Raw genomic sequence first — 16,984 nt, forward strand, 5'->3', positions numbered from 1 at the left:
ATAAAATGGAACTATATCTAGTTGCAATATCAAAGTGTTTTCTTAATTATATTTTATATTTTTTTTTCTCTTAAATTTATTTTTAAATTTCCCGGTAATTTATCCCGTTTTATGCGTTAAGCGTATTTTATAATATTTATTTGGTGAAACGCATCAAATCGGGAATTCTTCCGAGCAATGCTCCATCGAGTCTGACATCAGACTCATCGTCCTTCAGGGACCAATCTTCTGAGAGCCACGCCTACACCGTCCATGTGGACCAATCCCACGTACGAAATTGCAGCGAGCTCGGATCATTTTTTTTTTAAACCAAATTCCGTTCTGAACATGGCAGGAACTCGTTCACTCGTTCATTCTGATGCACTTCCGTGAAAGTCATTGTTTAACCTGTAACTATTTTCGTTGACACCAGTGACTGATAATTCGATCATCTTCTATTTGTAATCGGCGAAGAATCGGATCATTGTCAAAAACACTGTGTCCACTTTTAATCATGACATAAACTTCGTAGTTCGGTGGAGTGTACTTGTGCGTGATTTATTTGGATTACGATTTCAAGTGGAGCATTGTTGGAAAATGTCGTAGTCGTTAAAAGTGTGCGTCGGAAATATTAGGATAATCGGAATCTCGTGTAAGTGAGTTAAAGGGAAAAGATAAAGATGAACGAAGTGAAAACTCGCGTTGTGGATACGAATTGTTCGAAGCAATTGAAGTTTGGAGTAGAACGTATATTGTCGGATGAAATTTCATCGAAGAAAACAGGTAATGGAACGAAAAACGGCTATCTATCGTGTTCTTCAAATTATTTTCTTTATTTCCATTAGTTGACTCGATTTTCAAAAAAAGTAATCGTTATGAAATGGACATCGTACTGCCTGTTTGACCTGCATGGTCAACTTCTGAATAAATATATATGTTTCGAAAGATGTACTAAGGCCGCTTCCGGTACAATTTTCCACGGTGCGGTGTCCTTGTCCTGGAGGTTGCGTCAGGTGCGAAGCCCTACGAATTTGCCCTCCATTTTCTTACGTTCAAACTGCGATTTCCGGAAACTACGCAAGTACCAACCATGGAAACGGAGTAGTCGAAAATTATACGAGTATTTATCGACCGGCTCCACTTCGACCTGTTCCCAGAGGTGAGAAATTAAAAAGTGTAATCTTTGCTCGTAATCTATTCTTTGTTCTATGTATAGACGTATTTCTAAAATTAATACAACTATATTACGCGAGTTAATCGATTTAACGTTATTCGTGATCGTTTCGATGCCTTTAGCGGAAATCGTCTAAAAACCCTAGCTCATGAAACGAAAGTTGCGTCATTAACAAATGTGACCATATGGACTACTGTCTTGTCTCCGAATACTCGACAGCAAGTAGAGCAAAATATTTACGCGTCAGTGTATTCCCGTGTTTCCTGTTCGTGTTTAAACGACATCTTAAGTGCCACCATTCGTTTATAGTCGATGTAAACAGCGGTTTCGTCGTACTCCTTCTTGGTTAGCTAAAAAGTCGAAAACCTGGACTCCCCTTTGCTTTTCGTTCGTATATTGTTTACATGTGATAAAAATATTGATATAATAAAAGATCACCGAAAACTAAGCAGAAACGGATGTTTCCAAATGATTCAACCGCTTATAATCGACGACTAACAATAGAATAAGTAAGAATTTATCAATAGAAGTTGCACTTTCAAACGATAGCACAAAGTTCCCGAAATAAGTATGACCTTACTAACTGTTAGCCATCCAATTCATGCGGAGGACCGTACCAACCGGAGAGAGAACCACACTGTTTAAACTCGTACACATGTTGTATACTTCTGTAGGGCTGTAAATCAGCCAGAAGTACCCAATCTTGGAGGCCTCTTGTTCGGGATAGGATCTGTTGAAACAGACACCCATCCAGCTAAGACTACCGTTTACAATGTTTACATCATGTCACGTTTCCCTCTAATTTGTAATCTTGCACTAGCGTCCACCGCGACGAATCCTCAAGCCTCTGTTTTATCCAACCAAGCACTTCCCCTTACCGTGTTTGTATAGGATCTAGAAATATTTCGAGAGCGATTAAAACCTTTTAGCTTTTTACGAACTTTTACAGTACCGATATCGTCTGCCTCGACACCGACCAATCAATCAGAGACCAATACCAGAAGAAAAAGATCGTGGTCGAGGGCTGTGTTCAGTTCTTTGCAACGAAAAGGTTTGGAAAGAAGATTTTCTCTGCAAAAGTACATCACGAAACCGGACAGGCGGCAACTTGCTGCTACTTTAGGCTTGACAGACGCACAAGTATAACATTAAATTAGCTGCGAACGTAAAGCAATTGGAAAAGTCGAATTCGAACGATGATCTGTTCTTCTCAGGTAAAAGTCTGGTTTCAAAATCGACGAATGAAATGGCGGCATACGAAAGAGAGCGAAAACACTGCTTTATCGAACTCCGATTCCCAGAAGGAATCGCCTAGAAAATTAGCGAAGGATGATACAAAGAGTGCAACGACTGAAAAGACTGTTTCGGAAGACGAAGAGGATGTGGAGATCGAAGTTGATGTGTGAATTTTACAATGTACATTTACGATGTTTCATATCGTCTAGTTTGTAATCTGTAATGATAAATTTTTATGTTAAATAAAGTTTATACGTAAATAGCTTTATTCCGTTTGTTTGGATTCGACACGTACTTCACCCTGTTGTGACGCCATTTGCAAAAACGACATTAACATTTTTTTTGCCGGTTACCAGGACAACTAAGCTGTTATTTCTTTCCTAAAAGAAAATATTAATCGGGGGCTAACAAACTGCGGTTTAAAATGCAACGATTATTACCACGTTTAATGTCGATTTCTCGACAATATTCGGTGATGAAGATGTCGAAACCTCTGGCAGCAAGCGAGAGTCAGAAATGTCTAAATATCGACACTTCCGATCTTCTCTGTAAGTATTTTTGAAAATACTGTCCTCGTTAGGTTATCAATATTTCTCTGCATTTTAGCTGCATCCATGACTCAGTCACAGGCAGCTTCTGTCGTCAACGAGTCTTTACGCGCAGATGCGATTCCTCTGCTGGATCAAACGGCTGCAGAAGTTTCAACTACTACGTTCGAGGTGACTACATCGAAGATCGAGTCGCAGATTACCGGTGATAAGACGCCATTGCCATTCGAAGAGATCCCTGGACCGGCGATTTTGAAGATTTGGGAGAAATATTGGAAATACGTGCCGCTCCTCGGTACGCAAGTGCTTTCCAGTCTGCTAATCAACAGATTCACCCAGGGTACGATCTGTTGAAGTACCAATAGGTTGAAATTCGAAGAGACCAGTATCGTTTCTATCTGTACAATTATCGTTAGAGAATTTTAAATGCGATCGTAAGAAATAGTGGACAGAAAACTTTTAAAAGGAAAATTCGATTTGCTCTTCGAATTTCCAAATGCGCGTTCCCTTTGGTATCTCGATGAAAGAATAGTTACAGAAAATAAAAGAATTCAGACGATATCACGTAAATCTCATAAAAGTTTGAAATAGCTCAGTGTCAATCCTGTCTCTGCGAAGATAGATGATTGTTAAATTTCAAATGACGAACAAATTTTCAGGACGACTGACGTGGAATCGCAATGTAACACCTTTAAAATATTTATTCAACGAATACGGTTGTATCGTAAGAATTAATGGACCTCTTTCAGGAGACATTGTCATGATTCACAGGTAACCTTTCCCAAGGTAATAATTTTCGATAGCTCTATCTTATTACGCTTTTGCTCATTACCCTTGTTCATTAATGTAGACCCGAACACATAGCAGAGGTCCTTAAGCAGGAAGGCGATACGCCTATAAGAAGCGGAATCGATATTCTACAACATTATCGACTGAACTATCGTAAATATCGTCTTGCAGGGCCGTTTTCTATGTAAGTAAATACCTGCACCTATCACAGATAATTTGTATACACGTAAAATTGAAATCTATTGATCAAAAAATTATTCAGGCAAGGTACAGAATGGTTAGAAGTGAGAGAAAAGGTAGAGCAAATATTCGGTCAAATTGCTCCAAGCTTTTTTGGGAAGATCGATACGATTTGCGACGAAGTTATTACTAGGATATACAAAATACGTAACAGACAAAATGAAGTATATATATTACAGTTTATACAATTTGGTAATGTTAACCTTACGATACAAAACGATAAATTAATGACGCGAATAGGTGCCTGCTAGTTTCCACGAAGACATGATTCGCTGGGCCATGGAGTGTTTTTACGACGTAACATTCAACAAGCGGCTCGGCTTTTTGGAGTCACCAGGCTACAATCCGACGTCCGAAACATCAAGAATTATTAACGCCTTGTTAACAGCTCACAAGTACATGAGCCGCTGTGAAACTGGCTTTCAAGTGTGGCGATTTTTCTTGACTCCATTCGCTAAGAAGCTCTTCGAAGCTTGTGACGTGCTCGATAAGTAAGTTGATGACCAAAATTTCGTACATGGAATTATTTCCAGGAAATTTCGTGAACGTCTTCTTCAGTGTCATAGGAAAATATGTCCGCCAAGCTCAAGGTAAACTTCGAATTCGCAAATCCCATGTAGAAAAAAGTTTAATGGTTGAGGATAGTTCACCTGTTTTGGAAAAGCTTCTCGTGAACGAAGGTATTCATCCAGATGACATTTGTACGTTGCTGATGGATATGATCATTTTAGGTGTTCAAGCGGTAATTATTGACAGCATAACAGCAGTGACAATTATGTATAATGAAATTTAACGTTTATTCGATTTCTAGACGGCAAACTCCGAGGCGTTTATATTATATAATTTGGCAAAGAATCCACGGACGCAAAGAAGACTCTACGATGAAATTACTTCTGTTTTGCCAAATAACGACGCTCCTTTCACGGAAAGAACATTGAAAAATATGCCATATCTGAAAGCTTGCCTTCAAGAAACTTTAAGGTAGTAATTTTCATAAGAGTACACATCGAGTAGATATCACTATTATATTATTACGATAATGATTTATTTGATTCAAAGACTACACCCTGCTATTCCCTACATCACTAGACTGTTACCAAAAACCATACATCTTCATGGATATACGATACCTAAAGGGGTAAGCGTAATAGCAAAATGTAGTTAAGTAAGATTATTGCTTCGTTAAGAAATAAATTCTTATAGACATTTGTCATAATGGCAAATCAAATTACTTCGCAACGCGAGGAGAACTTCGAGGATCCGTTAAAATTCCGGCCAGAAAGATGGTTGTCTAGTTGTGCAAAAGAAGATACAGACTTCAGCTATTTACCTTTTGGATATGGTGTGAGATCATGTTTAGGGAAAAGTATGGCTGAAATAAAAATGATGCTACTGACAGCAAAGGTATTTACTGTTAGGTTTAATCATATTATTGTAATCGTTATTAATTGATCGCGTTATTCATATTTCAGCTTGTACGACAATTCAGAGTTGAATATGATTATGCTGACATCAAAAGCAATTTTATGATGGTGAATGTACCCAATAAGCCACTTCGTTTCCGTTTCGTGAATAGATATTAGTCTATACGATAATAATCAAGTACTAGTTACTGCAAAGAAACGCATAGATAGGAATATATTATGTTTCTTGTTATTAAATCAACACTTGGAATACAGCGAGGCATAATTTAGACTAAATAACAGTAATTGTGATTTATCGTACATTTTTATTGGACATTCATTACGTCAATAGAAAAAATGAAATAAAATATTGTTAGAAAGGATTTTGGTTTAATTTATTATCTATTCGAGACTGTTTAGACGCGTAATCCGACATTGGATGTTGAGAAAAAGTTAAAAACTTAAAGGCGTACAGAACCTGTAAAATGGATATAACAAGAAATCTTTTAACAATATTTCTAAATTATAAAATCCAGATTACCTTCACATAGAATTTGAAAGACAGGCACTTTGAAGTCCGTACATCTTTACGCATGTTTGTCATTATCTCCATCCATGGGACACCATGAACATTGTAGGCAACGTTACGTGCCTATTTTAGATGTACAGGTAATCCTTACGAATTAACCTATAAAATCGTTTCTATAATTTTGCCAGCATCCCAAGTTTATCCTTTTGATCGTAGTGCTCTGAGAATGAAATATAAAAAATTATTTAGATGTAACGTCAAATATAAAAATATGCACATCTTGCTCAAAAAATTATCCCGTAAACGGGACAACTACGGAAAATAAATTCCCGAAGAAAATAATAAAAAAATTATACGAAAATTTATACCGATGCATAACATGATTTCTATAGAATAGCAGACCTGTATATCTTCTATCTGTAATAACAAATAGCACCTGCTACTTTATTTTTCCAATTTAGCTCTATCATCAACCCACACTGCTTTACTGCGCAACCAATCAAGAATAAAAGTATTAGCTGGCATTATATGAATAAACGGTAGGTACCTTACAATTAGATAAACTTTCTTCCACTAAATCTTTAAATAAGGCAGCTTACTCAATTTTACACTTAAAAATTTTTCCGTAAAACTCATCGTAGAGCTTAATGTTCAGTGCAGATTGGAAGCGCGTCATCTTTCCTAACGGTTGAAACTAGTGGAATTCAATTAATGAAATAAACAGATCACGGGAAACAATTTACTGTGTAACGATTAAGTCATTACAAAATTCATAAATGATTGTTAAATATCGCCAACTACTCAATCTTCATCTTGATACATAACAACTCGTAGAGCCGTAAACATAGAAAGCACGTTTGTGATGAACTGAAATATCAAATAGTTGGTACCTAAATTATTACAATGACAAAGATGGCAGTAAAATCGATTAAGAAAAATCGTTCCATTACCGAGCAATAATAGTTCAGTGAGAAAGCTGGAATGATACACTTGATTCGTAAGATGACCGGAGATTGTGGAATCATCATGAATAATATAAATTTTTGCATCCTTAGAGACTGTTCATACCATTTAGATTGGTAAACCGCACGCATAGTATTTTCACTCTAGTAGAAAAATACACTTAACTGTAATTCTTAATCTGAAGCTACAATACTAAAATTTAAAACTTACTACATCTATTAAATTGTCAGCTGGCCACGCGCACATGAATACCGCCATTAGCACAGTTACAGATACGGTAACAAATTGAAGTTTCAGAGTAAATGGTTGTCGCTATTTGTTCGAGCAGATTTTAATAATCTTAATTGTAATAGCATATTAATTTGTCTTATTCGTTACTCACTCCGATAAAAATGATACCAGCAAATACGCTTTCTACGCCACAGATGCATAGCGTAATCAGAGTCGTATATCGAGCCGTGTCCGCCACTTCTTCTGCGTATCTAAAACCACACGTTTGAAAAATATCTATGATATTTTCTAATACCTTATATTCTCTAAGATATACAGTTTAATCGAGTTCTTTTTCATCGTAGAATCGTTGCATACCTTTTCAGAGAATAATATTTTTTTACGCATTTTATCAATGAGTTAACACCGTTAGCGGTACGTATTTCGGTCATTAAAATCTCGAAGCGCGCTGCAGCGAAGAGCAACAGTAACGCGCAAAGTATATTAGTGCACAGAAGTGACGAGCACTGCATACCCACGAGCGATTGTTGCAAGAAAATTATGCTTCTCACGGGTTCAAAATCAACTGGGAACGGATATTCTGCATTCGTTGGAAAGGGATCGGGTAAGAAGAATGTTCCGATGGGAACAATTGCACCGCACCAATAAAACCAAGCTGCAGATGCCGCGTAGTATATGGCGTACTTGTCCACGTATCGTTGGAAGACCTGTCTCTCGTATGAATTTGCTTTCTTACAACAAGATTTCATCTCTTCGATTAATAGCTGCAATACGTTCCTGGAATCACTATCTTTTGAGAGTGCTATTACTGATGAATCTTACCTGATATCGATCATACTGATTGAAACAGTAGAAGGAATGCAGAAGTACTTGTAAAACAGCAAGTGCCAAAGAAATTGCTTTACAAAACATTACTGTATCATAGCGGTGCACATATATTGCATACAACAAAGGACAAAAGAGTAAAAGTGCATTGAGAAATAACACGGATCTCAAGATCTTGAAGCAAAGTGTCTGAAACTTTGTAGCCGTCGATGAAAGCGGCCAACAACAGGACAATCCCAGGATAAATTGAGTAAAAGCTATCGCTGTTTTTGGCGCTACATTTCGAAACATACCGACGCGAACTTAAAGCCGACTACCGTGTCAAGAGATCACAACGTTCTGTCTTCAAGCAGAACGCTTTACTGTGGAATAATTCGCGAGAATTCTAATGAAACTAATAAAGAAATCGTGTAGAGGTAATAGTTCAGTTGTATGCAGTTACTTGCCTATTCTTAGTACGAAAGAAATAAAATATGAAATAATTCCTGTTGCAATACTAATAACAGCCTGAGAGTTTTCTCTCGAATTCCGCTTGAATACGTAATTCTCCTTTATGTGCTTACCACTGTGGGAGATATCGCATATGGAACAGGCTGCAAATTAGTCGACACATTTCGCAGTACGACGTCTAACATAAGTTCACTATCTGCGAGTATTAGAAGTAATAATTATACACAAAATGTTTGAACGATGATAGCTTAGGTAAAAAAGATCCCTTTCCAAGTAAACAAATAATTGATGTTAAATGATTCAGGCATTTATTAGATGTGTAAGTACAAGCAATGAAACGAAAGGTATCGTTTGTTCAGTTACTGTAGTATCCAATTACGAATAACGCAGTTTCTACAATGTCCGTTGTTATGTTTCGAAAGTGGTTTTCATTGAAATAAATATCTGTGTGCATAGAAATTCGTAAAAAGCAGATGTTAATACACGATTAGTTATGAAATAGTGTGACATTAGTCGCGATTATCACAAGAAATGGTTCTTTACGTTCTTATTAAATGGTTCATACAGTATCTCTGATTAATTCTTTCATAATTATAACGCTCGAACGCTAACTTACGTTAACGAAGAGAAATGACACAAAGAGAATTCTAGTGCTATACGTCCGAGGGAAAGTATCAATGTAAATGCGTAAATTTGCAGTTCTGCAAAAGATGTGATTCTTGGGAAAAGATACACGCAATCTTGGTGATGACGAAGGAACACTGAACGGTTGGCCATAATTCGCGACACGTTTGTCGTGTTGTGTCTGGTGCATTACGATTGAAAGATTGCTGATTACGTCAATGGGTGACTTTTTCAATATTTAATATTGATGAAACGCACGAACTAGATCCGACTGGTTCTGAAATCTTGCAGCGATCGTATAAGAGTATGAACCATTTCTTTAGCTTTGGGAATGTTGTGTGTTGTATGAGTTCTTTCCATTTCAGTGTTATCTCGCGGTCTATTTTTGACTTAAATAAGTATTAAAGGAGGGTATCTACAGTCGGTTGCGTGAGAGCTTCTAAGACGCGATTGTGAGATTTCCTGTGATTTAAGAATCATCGAAGTTCTTGGTTCGGAGCGCGATGAGTTCACGGTAGTTCAAGCAGAACCTTCAAGCGATGTAACGATTATTGCTGGCTGATTGTATCGTTTTTCTAGAATTCCCCAAACAGGTGAATAGTTTATCGCGTTGTTACCGAAAGATTCGATCGCTTTAACTGATTTCGTGTCGTAGGCAGGATCGCAAGTATATACATGAATTTTCTTCATCGATTCCTATATTGTCGTGAACAGTGCCATTTCTCGTAAGAATCCATAAATATTGGCAAATTTATTTTAGAAAATGTGATTTCATTTTATAAGAAGTCGGTATGAGACTGAAATGTGTTTTGAAAGATCCGTGTATTTTCTGTCGAATTTTGTGATTGAGTAGATTGAGTAGATTGAGTAGAGCAATTGATAATTATCTACAAAAGAGGGTCTCAACTCCAATTGTTGTGTGTTGAATTCATGTCACGTGTTTTATATTATGCACTGAATTTTAGATATGCTGTAGAGCGGAGAATCATAAGTTATATACATAAGTTATTCGTTCGTGGTGTGAACCGATCGTGGTTCAAAATATATGACAAAAAAAAAAAAGGTACTTATCACATTACATTTACTCCAATGCAGGTGGTTAAAAGTGAAATTGCTTAAGCATCTGCATAGGATTGCGATCGTAACAGTGATAAGGCATGGATAGATTAGATCTTTTGAGCCACGATCGTCCGATGCCTCGGACAAAGTGAATGTGAGTCAAGACATTCTTCTCTATAACATCTCTCAATGTTAAGATCATTGGAGCTGAGTGTACGACGTCCATCTGATCTAATTCGACCTGTGATTTAATGAATGAGATAAATTCGTCTTCTGAATCTTCTAACCATACGCCAATATTCGTTACGGGTGTCTCTTCGTCATAGTTATCGAGTAAGCATGCGAATTCTACTTTAAATGGGTCACGTTTCGATTTCAAAAACTTCATGCGATCTTCGTGACTATGAGCCACATTATATGTATTTTTATGTGGAGATAGGGTAAAAAAACACGGAATCTAAGTGATATAAATAAGTGATTCGGGAGCAAAAGTACGACTGACTGTTCGAAGCGGAGATACGACTGACACGATGAAGAGATATGTGCTGCTTCTAGTCAAGCTTACGAATACTACAACCTTATATGGTGTTCACTTGTCGTTGAAGGAGTGTTGCGTGGATGTGACGCTCCTAACGCTTCTGACGCAATTGACTCTAAGCAATGGCTCCTGTCCTGAGAGCGGATGTCAATTTTCTTGAACGGTTGACTTCATTTGCTTCATTCGATTCTGTCGTTGTTGGATATCACTTTTTCCGAGTAACCGACTCCTTTGGAAACGATGAGTTCTTCTAAACACAGGTTCGATAGAGTTCTTCCTCCGAGGATGACACTCCTGATGTTACTGACTTCAGTGATGTGATCTTCAATTTCTTCCGGATTGATGCTTCCTCCTTGGTACCGATATACGGTTCGAAGAACCATGTGGAATCGAGCGAAAGGATTCCCATTTGATTAAGGGGTGTAACCAACAGTGTAATGTGGCAACAGTGGCTGTTGTCATGTGTAGTTGCAAGAAATAGATTAATTACTATTGATTGATTGTGATTTTTATATATGTATATATAGCTGTGCAAAGTTCGCAATGCTGTTACGATATTTAAAACGTTTCGCGATGTGTGAAGCGATTTACCGAGAGATAGCAATTTGACTTGCCTTTATGACTAGAATTCTGACGAAAATGTGCTGTTTCAGTATTCTTAATACCTTGTATCCTCCCTTCCATTGCACGTTATGCCCGTTGGAAGGGTCATCGAGGGCCAGTGTTACGTGCGAGTATCCAGGAAGTGAAACATACAACCTTGAGGAATATTCGAAAGGGTTCGGCTTATATTACGGAAACCATTAGATTGGCCGTCGCATGACCGCTTGAAAAATTCAAGGTTTATGACAGAATCTCAGTTATTAAGCACCGAAAAAGTGGTGTGAACAAGTTAAAAGGGTATAGTACATCCGCTAAATTACTCACGTGCCATTTCAGCGTTACCACACAGGTGGTCGAAGCACAAAACTTCTATTTGTCAAAAGTAGCAACTGTTCAATGCATGTCATTATTTCTGTGAAATAACAGACTCGTATGTTTCCTATTTGTAATAGTAAATTGCATCTGCTACTCTATTTCTCAAATTTAGCTCAATCATCAACTTACACTGCTCTAACATGCACCCCTTCAAGAACAAAATTCCTATGTGGTATTATACGAGCAAGCGGTAGGTACCTTACAGTTAGATAAATTTTCTTTCACTAGATTTTTAAATCAGACAGCTTACTCAATTTTTGTTCATTGCTTCAAATTTTTTCCGTAAGATTTAGAACTTAATGTTTAGTGCACCACGAATTCGAAACGCGTTCTTTCCCTTATGCAACTTTCCTAACAGTTGAACTAGTGAAATTTAATCAATAAAATCAGCAAATCACGGGAAACAATTTACTGCATAACAATTAAACCATTACATAATTTACAAAATTCAAACGACTGCTAAATATCGTCAGGTATTCCATCTTCATCTTGAAACATGACAACTCGTAGAGCCGTAAACATAGAAAGCACGTTTGTGATGAACTGAAATATCAAATAGTTGGTACCTAAATTATTACAATGATAAAGATGGCAGTGAAATCGATTAAGAAAAATCACTTCATTACCGAGCAATAATAGCTGAGAGAGAAAGCTGGAATGATACACCTGATTCTTAAGATCACCGGAGATTGTGGAATCATCATGAATAATATAAATTTTTGTATCCTCAAAGGCTGTTCATACCATTTAGATTGGTAAACCGTTCTCATGGTACTTTCACTCTGGTAGAAAAATACACTTAACTGTAATTCATAATCTGAAGCTACAATACTAAAATTTGAAACTTACTACATCTATTAAGTTGTCAGCTGGCCACGCGCACATGAATACCGCCAATAGCACAGTTATAGATACAGTAACGAATTGAAGTTTCACAGTAAATGGTTGTCGCTATTTGTTCGAGCAGATTTTAATAATTTTAATTGTAATAGCATATTAATTTGTTTTATTCGTTACTCACTCCGATAAAAATGATACCAGCAAATACGCTTTCTATGCCACAGATACATAGCGTAATCAGAGTCGTATATCGAGCTGTGTTCGCCACTTCTTCTGCGTATCTAAAACCACACGTTTGAAAAATATCCATGATATTTTCTAATACCTTATATTCTCTAAGATATACAGTTTAATCGAGTTCTTTTTCACCGTAGAATCGTTGCATACCTTTTCAGAGTGTAATACTTTTTTACGCATTTTATCAATGATTTAACACCGTTAACGGCACATATTTCGGTCATTAAAATCTCGAAGCGCGCTGCAGCGAAGAGCAACAGTAACGCGCAAAGTATATTGGTGCACAGAAGTGACGCGCATTGCATACCAACGAGCGATTGTTGCAAGAAAATAATGCTCCTCACGGGTTCAAAATCAACTGGGAACGGATATTCTGCATTTGTTGGGAAGGGATCAGATATGAAGAACGTTCCGATGAGAATAATAGATGGGCTCCAATAAAACCAAACTGCAGATGCTGCGTAGTATATGGCGTACTTGTCCACGTATCGTTGGAAGATTTGTCTTTCGTACGAATTTCCTTTCTCGCAACAAGATTTCATCTCTTCGATTAATCGCTGCAGTACGTTATTTGGATCACTAAATTTTGAGATGACCATTAAAGATGAATTTTACCTGATATCGATCGTGTTGACTGAAGCAGTAGGTGGAATGCAGAGGTACGTGTACAACGGCAAGTGTCAAAGAAACTGATTTACAAAACATTGCTGTATCCTCACGGTGAACATATATTGCATATAGCAAGGGACAAAAGAGTAAAAGTGAGTTGAGAAATAACACGGATCTCAAAATTTTGAAACAAAGTATCTGAGACTTGGTAGCTGTCGATGGAAGCGGCCAACAACAGGACAATCCCAGGATAAATTCAGTAAAAGCTATCGCCGTTTCAGGCGTCGCATTTCGAAACATACCGCCGCGAAGTTAAAGCCAACTACCGTGTCAAGATATCACACCGTTCTGTCTTCAAGCAGAACGCTTCGGTTTGAAATAATTCTTAAGAATTGTAATGAAACAAATAATGAAATCATATAGAGGTAATGGTTCGGTTGTATACAGTTACGTGAGTATTCTTAGTACGATTGAAATAAAATATGAAAGAATCCCTATTGCAGCACTAATAACAGCCTGAGAGTTTTCTTTTGAATTCCGCTTTATTACGTAATTCTCCCATGTGTGGTTACTGCTGTGGGAGACATCCCATATGGAACAGCCAGCAAATTAATGGATACATTTCGTAGTACAGTGTGTAACATAAGTTCACTATCTACGAGTATTAGAAATAATAATTATATACAAAATGTTTGAACGATAATAGCTTAGGTAATAAAATTGCCTGTCCAAGTAAACAAATAATTGATGTTAAGTTATTCTCGAAGTGTTATCGCTATGTTACATGTGGAGGTACTATGAATTAAATGAAAGGTATTGTTTGTAAGTTACTATAGCACAAGCAGAGAGGTTATACCTATGGAGGGGTCTTGGCCATATACCAGGAATAAGAAAATGCGTATCAGGTGTAATTATGAGAGAGGTATTACTTATGTCTCTATAGTAATTCCTTCACTCTGAGTTTTTCTCTTACGGGGCGCTATTCAAACAACGACGGATCGCGGTGAGGGGCGAAGGAGAGTGATTTTTTCATTTTGTATATATATATACTATATGTATGTATCTATTTTGTTTAACTGTTTGTGCATTTATATTTCTTTAATTATCTCTAATAAGTAATTTATATTTTGCACCATATCAATGATGCAAATATCATGCCTGACCTAGTTTATTAATTTCAACAATATTATCGTATACTTTTTTAATTGTACAAAAAGATTTGAAGTGAATGGTCAAAGAAACCTTTAGTTATTTGAGAGATAAAGTAGAATACGGTCATCAGACCACACACTTACGGGTATATGACCACAAGGCCGGCAACCACGATAATGACTAGGAACAGAAAAGTGTATTTCTTTCCGTTGATCCTATCCGTACGTGCTGGGACCCCTCCATTAGTATAAGCTCCATGAACACAAGTATCCAATTACGAATAATTTAGCTGCTACAATGATCCCAGTTATATTCTTCTTATGGTCTTCACTCAAATAAATATTTGTGTTCATAAAAATCCATAAAAAGACAATGTTAATACACGATTAGTTATGAAATAGAGTGACATTAATCGCGATTATCACAAAGAATGGCTTTTTATACGAATAGAACCACGTTCAGAGCACATTCATCTTGAATTAATTCTGTATCATGACGCGCAAAGTAGTGAAGATGGAGAAGGCATTGGACAGGTACTGAAATGTTAAAGATTTATTATTTATATAATACCTTTGACTAATTCTTTCGTAACTATGACACTTCAACACCAATTTGTCTTACCGAACAATAATAACGCAATGAGAGTTCTGGCACTATACATCTTATGGAAAGTACTAATGGTTTTTGATATGTTAACATATTCAATAGATTTTTCTGCATTTCCAACCTCCGGTCATACCAGGTCGAATTATATGCACTTTGCGGGATGCCCATGCTCTAAGAATTATGACACATTAACAAAGATTAAAAATTTACTTTGTCGGAAAATAGAATATGATTTACCATATCTATCAAGTAATCAGCTGGCCATGTGTATAAGTAAATTTCCGTAAGTACAGTAACACATGCACCTATATACTGTATCTTCACGAACAGAGGTACATCCTGTTTAACAAATTTGTGTCAATACTTAAATAGAATAATCATTGTCATATGCATTATACTATACGCAAAACGTTATAAAGTATACGTACTACAATCATCATAATACAACACAAAGTCAAAGCAAATGTGGCTACTCCAACAGCGTAAAGTACCATAAAACGAAAATTATTAAGCACTTCTTCTCCGTATCTATAAAAAATAATCGCTAATACTGTACATAAATGTATCGTTTAATACACGCTTCATCTTCCACATGTTATTTTTACCTTCTTAAATGTAATTGTTTCTTAACGCAATCGATCAACGTATCAGTGTCTGTGCTCCGCTCCAGATTCACGGCCAAACACTCAAATCTCGCTGCCGTGAACCAAAGTAAAAGCCCTCCAAACGAGCTTATGCATATTTGCGCAGCGGATTGAAAACAAACGCAAACATGTTGCATATATATGATAATATATACTGATGTATAATTTACAGGAAACGGATATTCCACATCAAATGGGAAAGGAACAGGCAAAATTGCAGGTCGTAATGAAAAACCAACCGCAGTCACATACGTACATGCTATGGAACAACCGCAGAAAACATAGCACTTCTTGATGTACTTGTAGAAAATTTCTCGTTCATATTGTTCCGCTTCTTTGATACAAACTATCATTTCCTCGACTATACGCTGTAACTCATAGTTAGGATGAATTGGTATAATTTTGGCTGTGGTATAGGGGACGTCACGCCGATTTTGATAGGTCTGAAATATGTATGATGTCAAGATCTATATGCTGCATAATTTTTCCCAATACACATAATTCCAACTCGCTCATAGTTTTCCAGTGATACGTAAAAATATTGTTATTATGTACCATGTCCTTAATGTTTCGAATTTGTTTGAATTTATCTGAATTAGGTTTTTGTTAGATTTAAGTTAGGTTTGACGTACGTTATTAACCCTTCCATCTGTATTAATGCTTCAAAAGTAAACTAAATCAGACATAACAATAATGTTAGATTGCCAAAATTCCTACAGCCATCTAAATCATGATAGTAAATAATGAGATGAATATCATTAATCCAGGCGTTGCAGCACATACTAAGAAAAAGTATTAATCTTTACAAAATACCTCAAATTCAACAAAATCGATGAAGCGTCCTTTATTCCAAATAGTTATCTATTGTTGCATCAAGTAACGACAGATACTAAAACTTACCTGTAAAGACACGTGTTTGACGCAGCATACGATAGTCTGAAATATATTTTGTGATACACCTATTGTAAGGCAGACACACGAGGAAGTAGCGATCAAATCATCAAAGTGTACATAACAAAAATATAGCATTGGCAGAAATAGCAAACAGGCACTTATAATACTGCAGATCTGCAATATCTTGAAACAAAAGATTTTATTTCTGTCACTGTTGATAGGAAGCGGCCAACAAAGAGTTATAACTACACTGAGCCACGTAATGTGAATAACTTTCTCTGGTGTTATTTGTTTCGTCATGACTTCAAAAAGTGTTTGCCCTGTGAATCTAACGCAATAGATTTAACTGGTGCCAGAGTTCGATATATACAGACTATCGAGGGATAGAACATATGTAATTTAATCGTTTTTAATCCAAGAGTATATTCACAATCGT

At 36.6% G+C, this 16,984-nt stretch overlaps 5 protein-coding genes and 1 long non-coding RNA gene across 6 annotated transcripts; 3 read left to right on the plus strand and 3 right to left on the minus strand.

Annotated features, from left to right (window-relative positions):
* Positions 1 to 21: 21 nt before the first annotated feature.
* On the plus strand, positions 22 to 2,657 carry LOC100749197 (H2.0-like homeobox protein). Its single transcript, XM_012382186.3, has 4 exons — positions 22 to 762; positions 926 to 1,138; positions 2,103 to 2,293; positions 2,368 to 2,657. The coding sequence occupies exons 1-4, from the start codon at positions 660 to 662 to the stop codon at positions 2,557 to 2,559; spliced, it is 699 nt and encodes a 232-aa protein (XP_012237609.1). The 5' UTR covers positions 22 to 659; the 3' UTR covers positions 2,560 to 2,657.
* A 117-nt stretch (positions 2,658 to 2,774) lies between these two features.
* Positions 2,775 to 5,963, plus strand: LOC100746447 (probable cytochrome P450 12a5, mitochondrial). Its single transcript, XM_003487242.4, is given in 11 exon segments — positions 2,775 to 2,947; positions 2,949 to 3,277; positions 3,597 to 3,708; positions 3,788 to 3,910; positions 3,989 to 4,130; positions 4,207 to 4,457; positions 4,525 to 4,708; positions 4,778 to 4,947; positions 5,026 to 5,104; positions 5,170 to 5,370; positions 5,439 to 5,963. Coding segments are annotated over 11 exon segments (1,836 nt in total). The 5' UTR covers positions 2,775 to 2,813; the 3' UTR covers positions 5,550 to 5,963.
* A 664-nt stretch (positions 5,964 to 6,627) lies between these two features.
* On the minus strand, positions 6,628 to 9,265 carry LOC100746568. Its single transcript, XM_033319316.1, has 6 exons — positions 7,915 to 9,265; positions 7,450 to 7,856; positions 7,244 to 7,343; positions 7,072 to 7,173; positions 6,849 to 7,004; positions 6,628 to 6,765 (listed from the first exon to the last, which is right to left on the minus strand). The coding sequence occupies exons 1-6, from the start codon at positions 8,206 to 8,208 to the stop codon at positions 6,700 to 6,702; spliced, it is 1,125 nt and encodes a 374-aa protein (XP_033175207.1). The 5' UTR covers positions 8,209 to 9,265; the 3' UTR covers positions 6,628 to 6,699.
* LOC112212302 lies at positions 9,255 to 16,585 on the plus strand. The gene is made up of 3 exons (XR_002946117.2): positions 9,255 to 9,584; positions 11,242 to 11,488; positions 15,827 to 16,585. It is a non-coding gene; the product is annotated as an uncharacterized LOC112212302 (long non-coding RNA).
* Positions 11,970 to 13,571, minus strand: LOC100746691 (odorant receptor 49b-like). The gene is made up of 6 exons (XM_003487244.3): positions 13,259 to 13,571; positions 12,794 to 13,200; positions 12,588 to 12,687; positions 12,416 to 12,517; positions 12,193 to 12,348; positions 11,970 to 12,109 (listed from the first exon to the last, which is right to left on the minus strand). The coding sequence occupies exons 1-6, from the start codon at positions 13,550 to 13,552 to the stop codon at positions 12,026 to 12,028; spliced, it is 1,143 nt and encodes a 380-aa protein (XP_003487292.1). The 5' UTR covers positions 13,553 to 13,571; the 3' UTR covers positions 11,970 to 12,025.
* LOC100749315 (odorant receptor 85b-like) lies at positions 14,225 to 16,874 on the minus strand. Its single transcript, XM_003487266.4, has 6 exons — positions 16,555 to 16,874; positions 15,616 to 16,022; positions 15,439 to 15,538; positions 15,248 to 15,349; positions 15,026 to 15,181; positions 14,225 to 14,940 (listed from the first exon to the last, which is right to left on the minus strand). The coding sequence occupies exons 1-6, from the start codon at positions 16,846 to 16,848 to the stop codon at positions 14,884 to 14,886; spliced, it is 1,116 nt and encodes a 371-aa protein (XP_003487314.1). The 5' UTR covers positions 16,849 to 16,874; the 3' UTR covers positions 14,225 to 14,883.
* Positions 16,875 to 16,984: the final 110 nt, after the last annotated feature.

The sequence above is a fragment of the Bombus impatiens genome, unplaced genomic scaffold (genome assembly GCF_000188095.3).
Source record: "Bombus impatiens unplaced genomic scaffold, BIMP_2.2 scf_0146, whole genome shotgun sequence".
NCBI classification, from domain to species: Eukaryota; Metazoa; Arthropoda; class Insecta; order Hymenoptera; family Apidae; genus Bombus; species Bombus impatiens.

Bases quoted from the DNA above. Each gene is read 5' to 3' on its own strand.
- LOC100749197 (XM_012382186.3), top strand. From the start codon at position 660: ATGAACGAAGTGAAAACTCGCGTTGTGGATACGAATTGTTCGAAGCAA. The intron at 1,139-2,102 runs GTGAGAAATTAA...GAACTTTTACAG, and splicing joins ACTTCGACCTGTTCCCAGAG to TACCGATATCGTCTGCCTCG. The intron at 2,294-2,367 runs GTATAACATTAA...TGTTCTTCTCAG, and splicing joins TAGGCTTGACAGACGCACAA to GTAAAAGTCTGGTTTCAAAA.
- LOC100746568 (XM_033319316.1), bottom strand. From the start codon at position 8,208: ATGTTTCGAAATGTAGCGCCAAAAACAGCGATAGCTTTTACTCAATTT. The intron at 7,857-7,914 runs GTAAGATTCATC...AACGTATTGCAG, and splicing joins ATCAGTATGATCGATATCAG to CTATTAATCGAAGAGATGAA. The intron at 7,174-7,243 runs GTGAGTAACGAA...TCGAACAAATAG, and splicing joins CTGGTATCATTTTTATCGGA to CGACAACCATTTACTCTGAA.
- LOC100746691 (XM_003487244.3), bottom strand. From the start codon at position 13,552: ATGTTTCGAAATGCGACGCCTGAAACGGCGATAGCTTTTACTGAATTT. The intron at 12,349-12,415 runs GTAAGTTTCAAA...TTTTTCTACCAG, and splicing joins CTGACAACTTAATAGATGTA to AGTGAAAGTACCATGAGAAC. The intron at 12,110-12,192 runs GTAATGAAGTGA...TTGATATTTCAG, and splicing joins CTCTCAGCTATTATTGCTCG to TTCATCACAAACGTGCTTTC.
- LOC100749315 (XM_003487266.4), bottom strand. From the start codon at position 16,848: ATGACGAAACAAATAACACCAGAGAAAGTTATTCACATTACGTGGCTC. The intron at 16,023-16,554 runs GTAAGTTTTAGT...TATGAGTTACAG, and splicing joins TCAAACACGTGTCTTTACAG to CGTATAGTCGAGGAAATGAT. The intron at 15,350-15,438 runs GTACGTATACTT...TTTGTTAAACAG, and splicing joins GTTGTATTATGATGATTGTA to GATGTACCTCTGTTCGTGAA.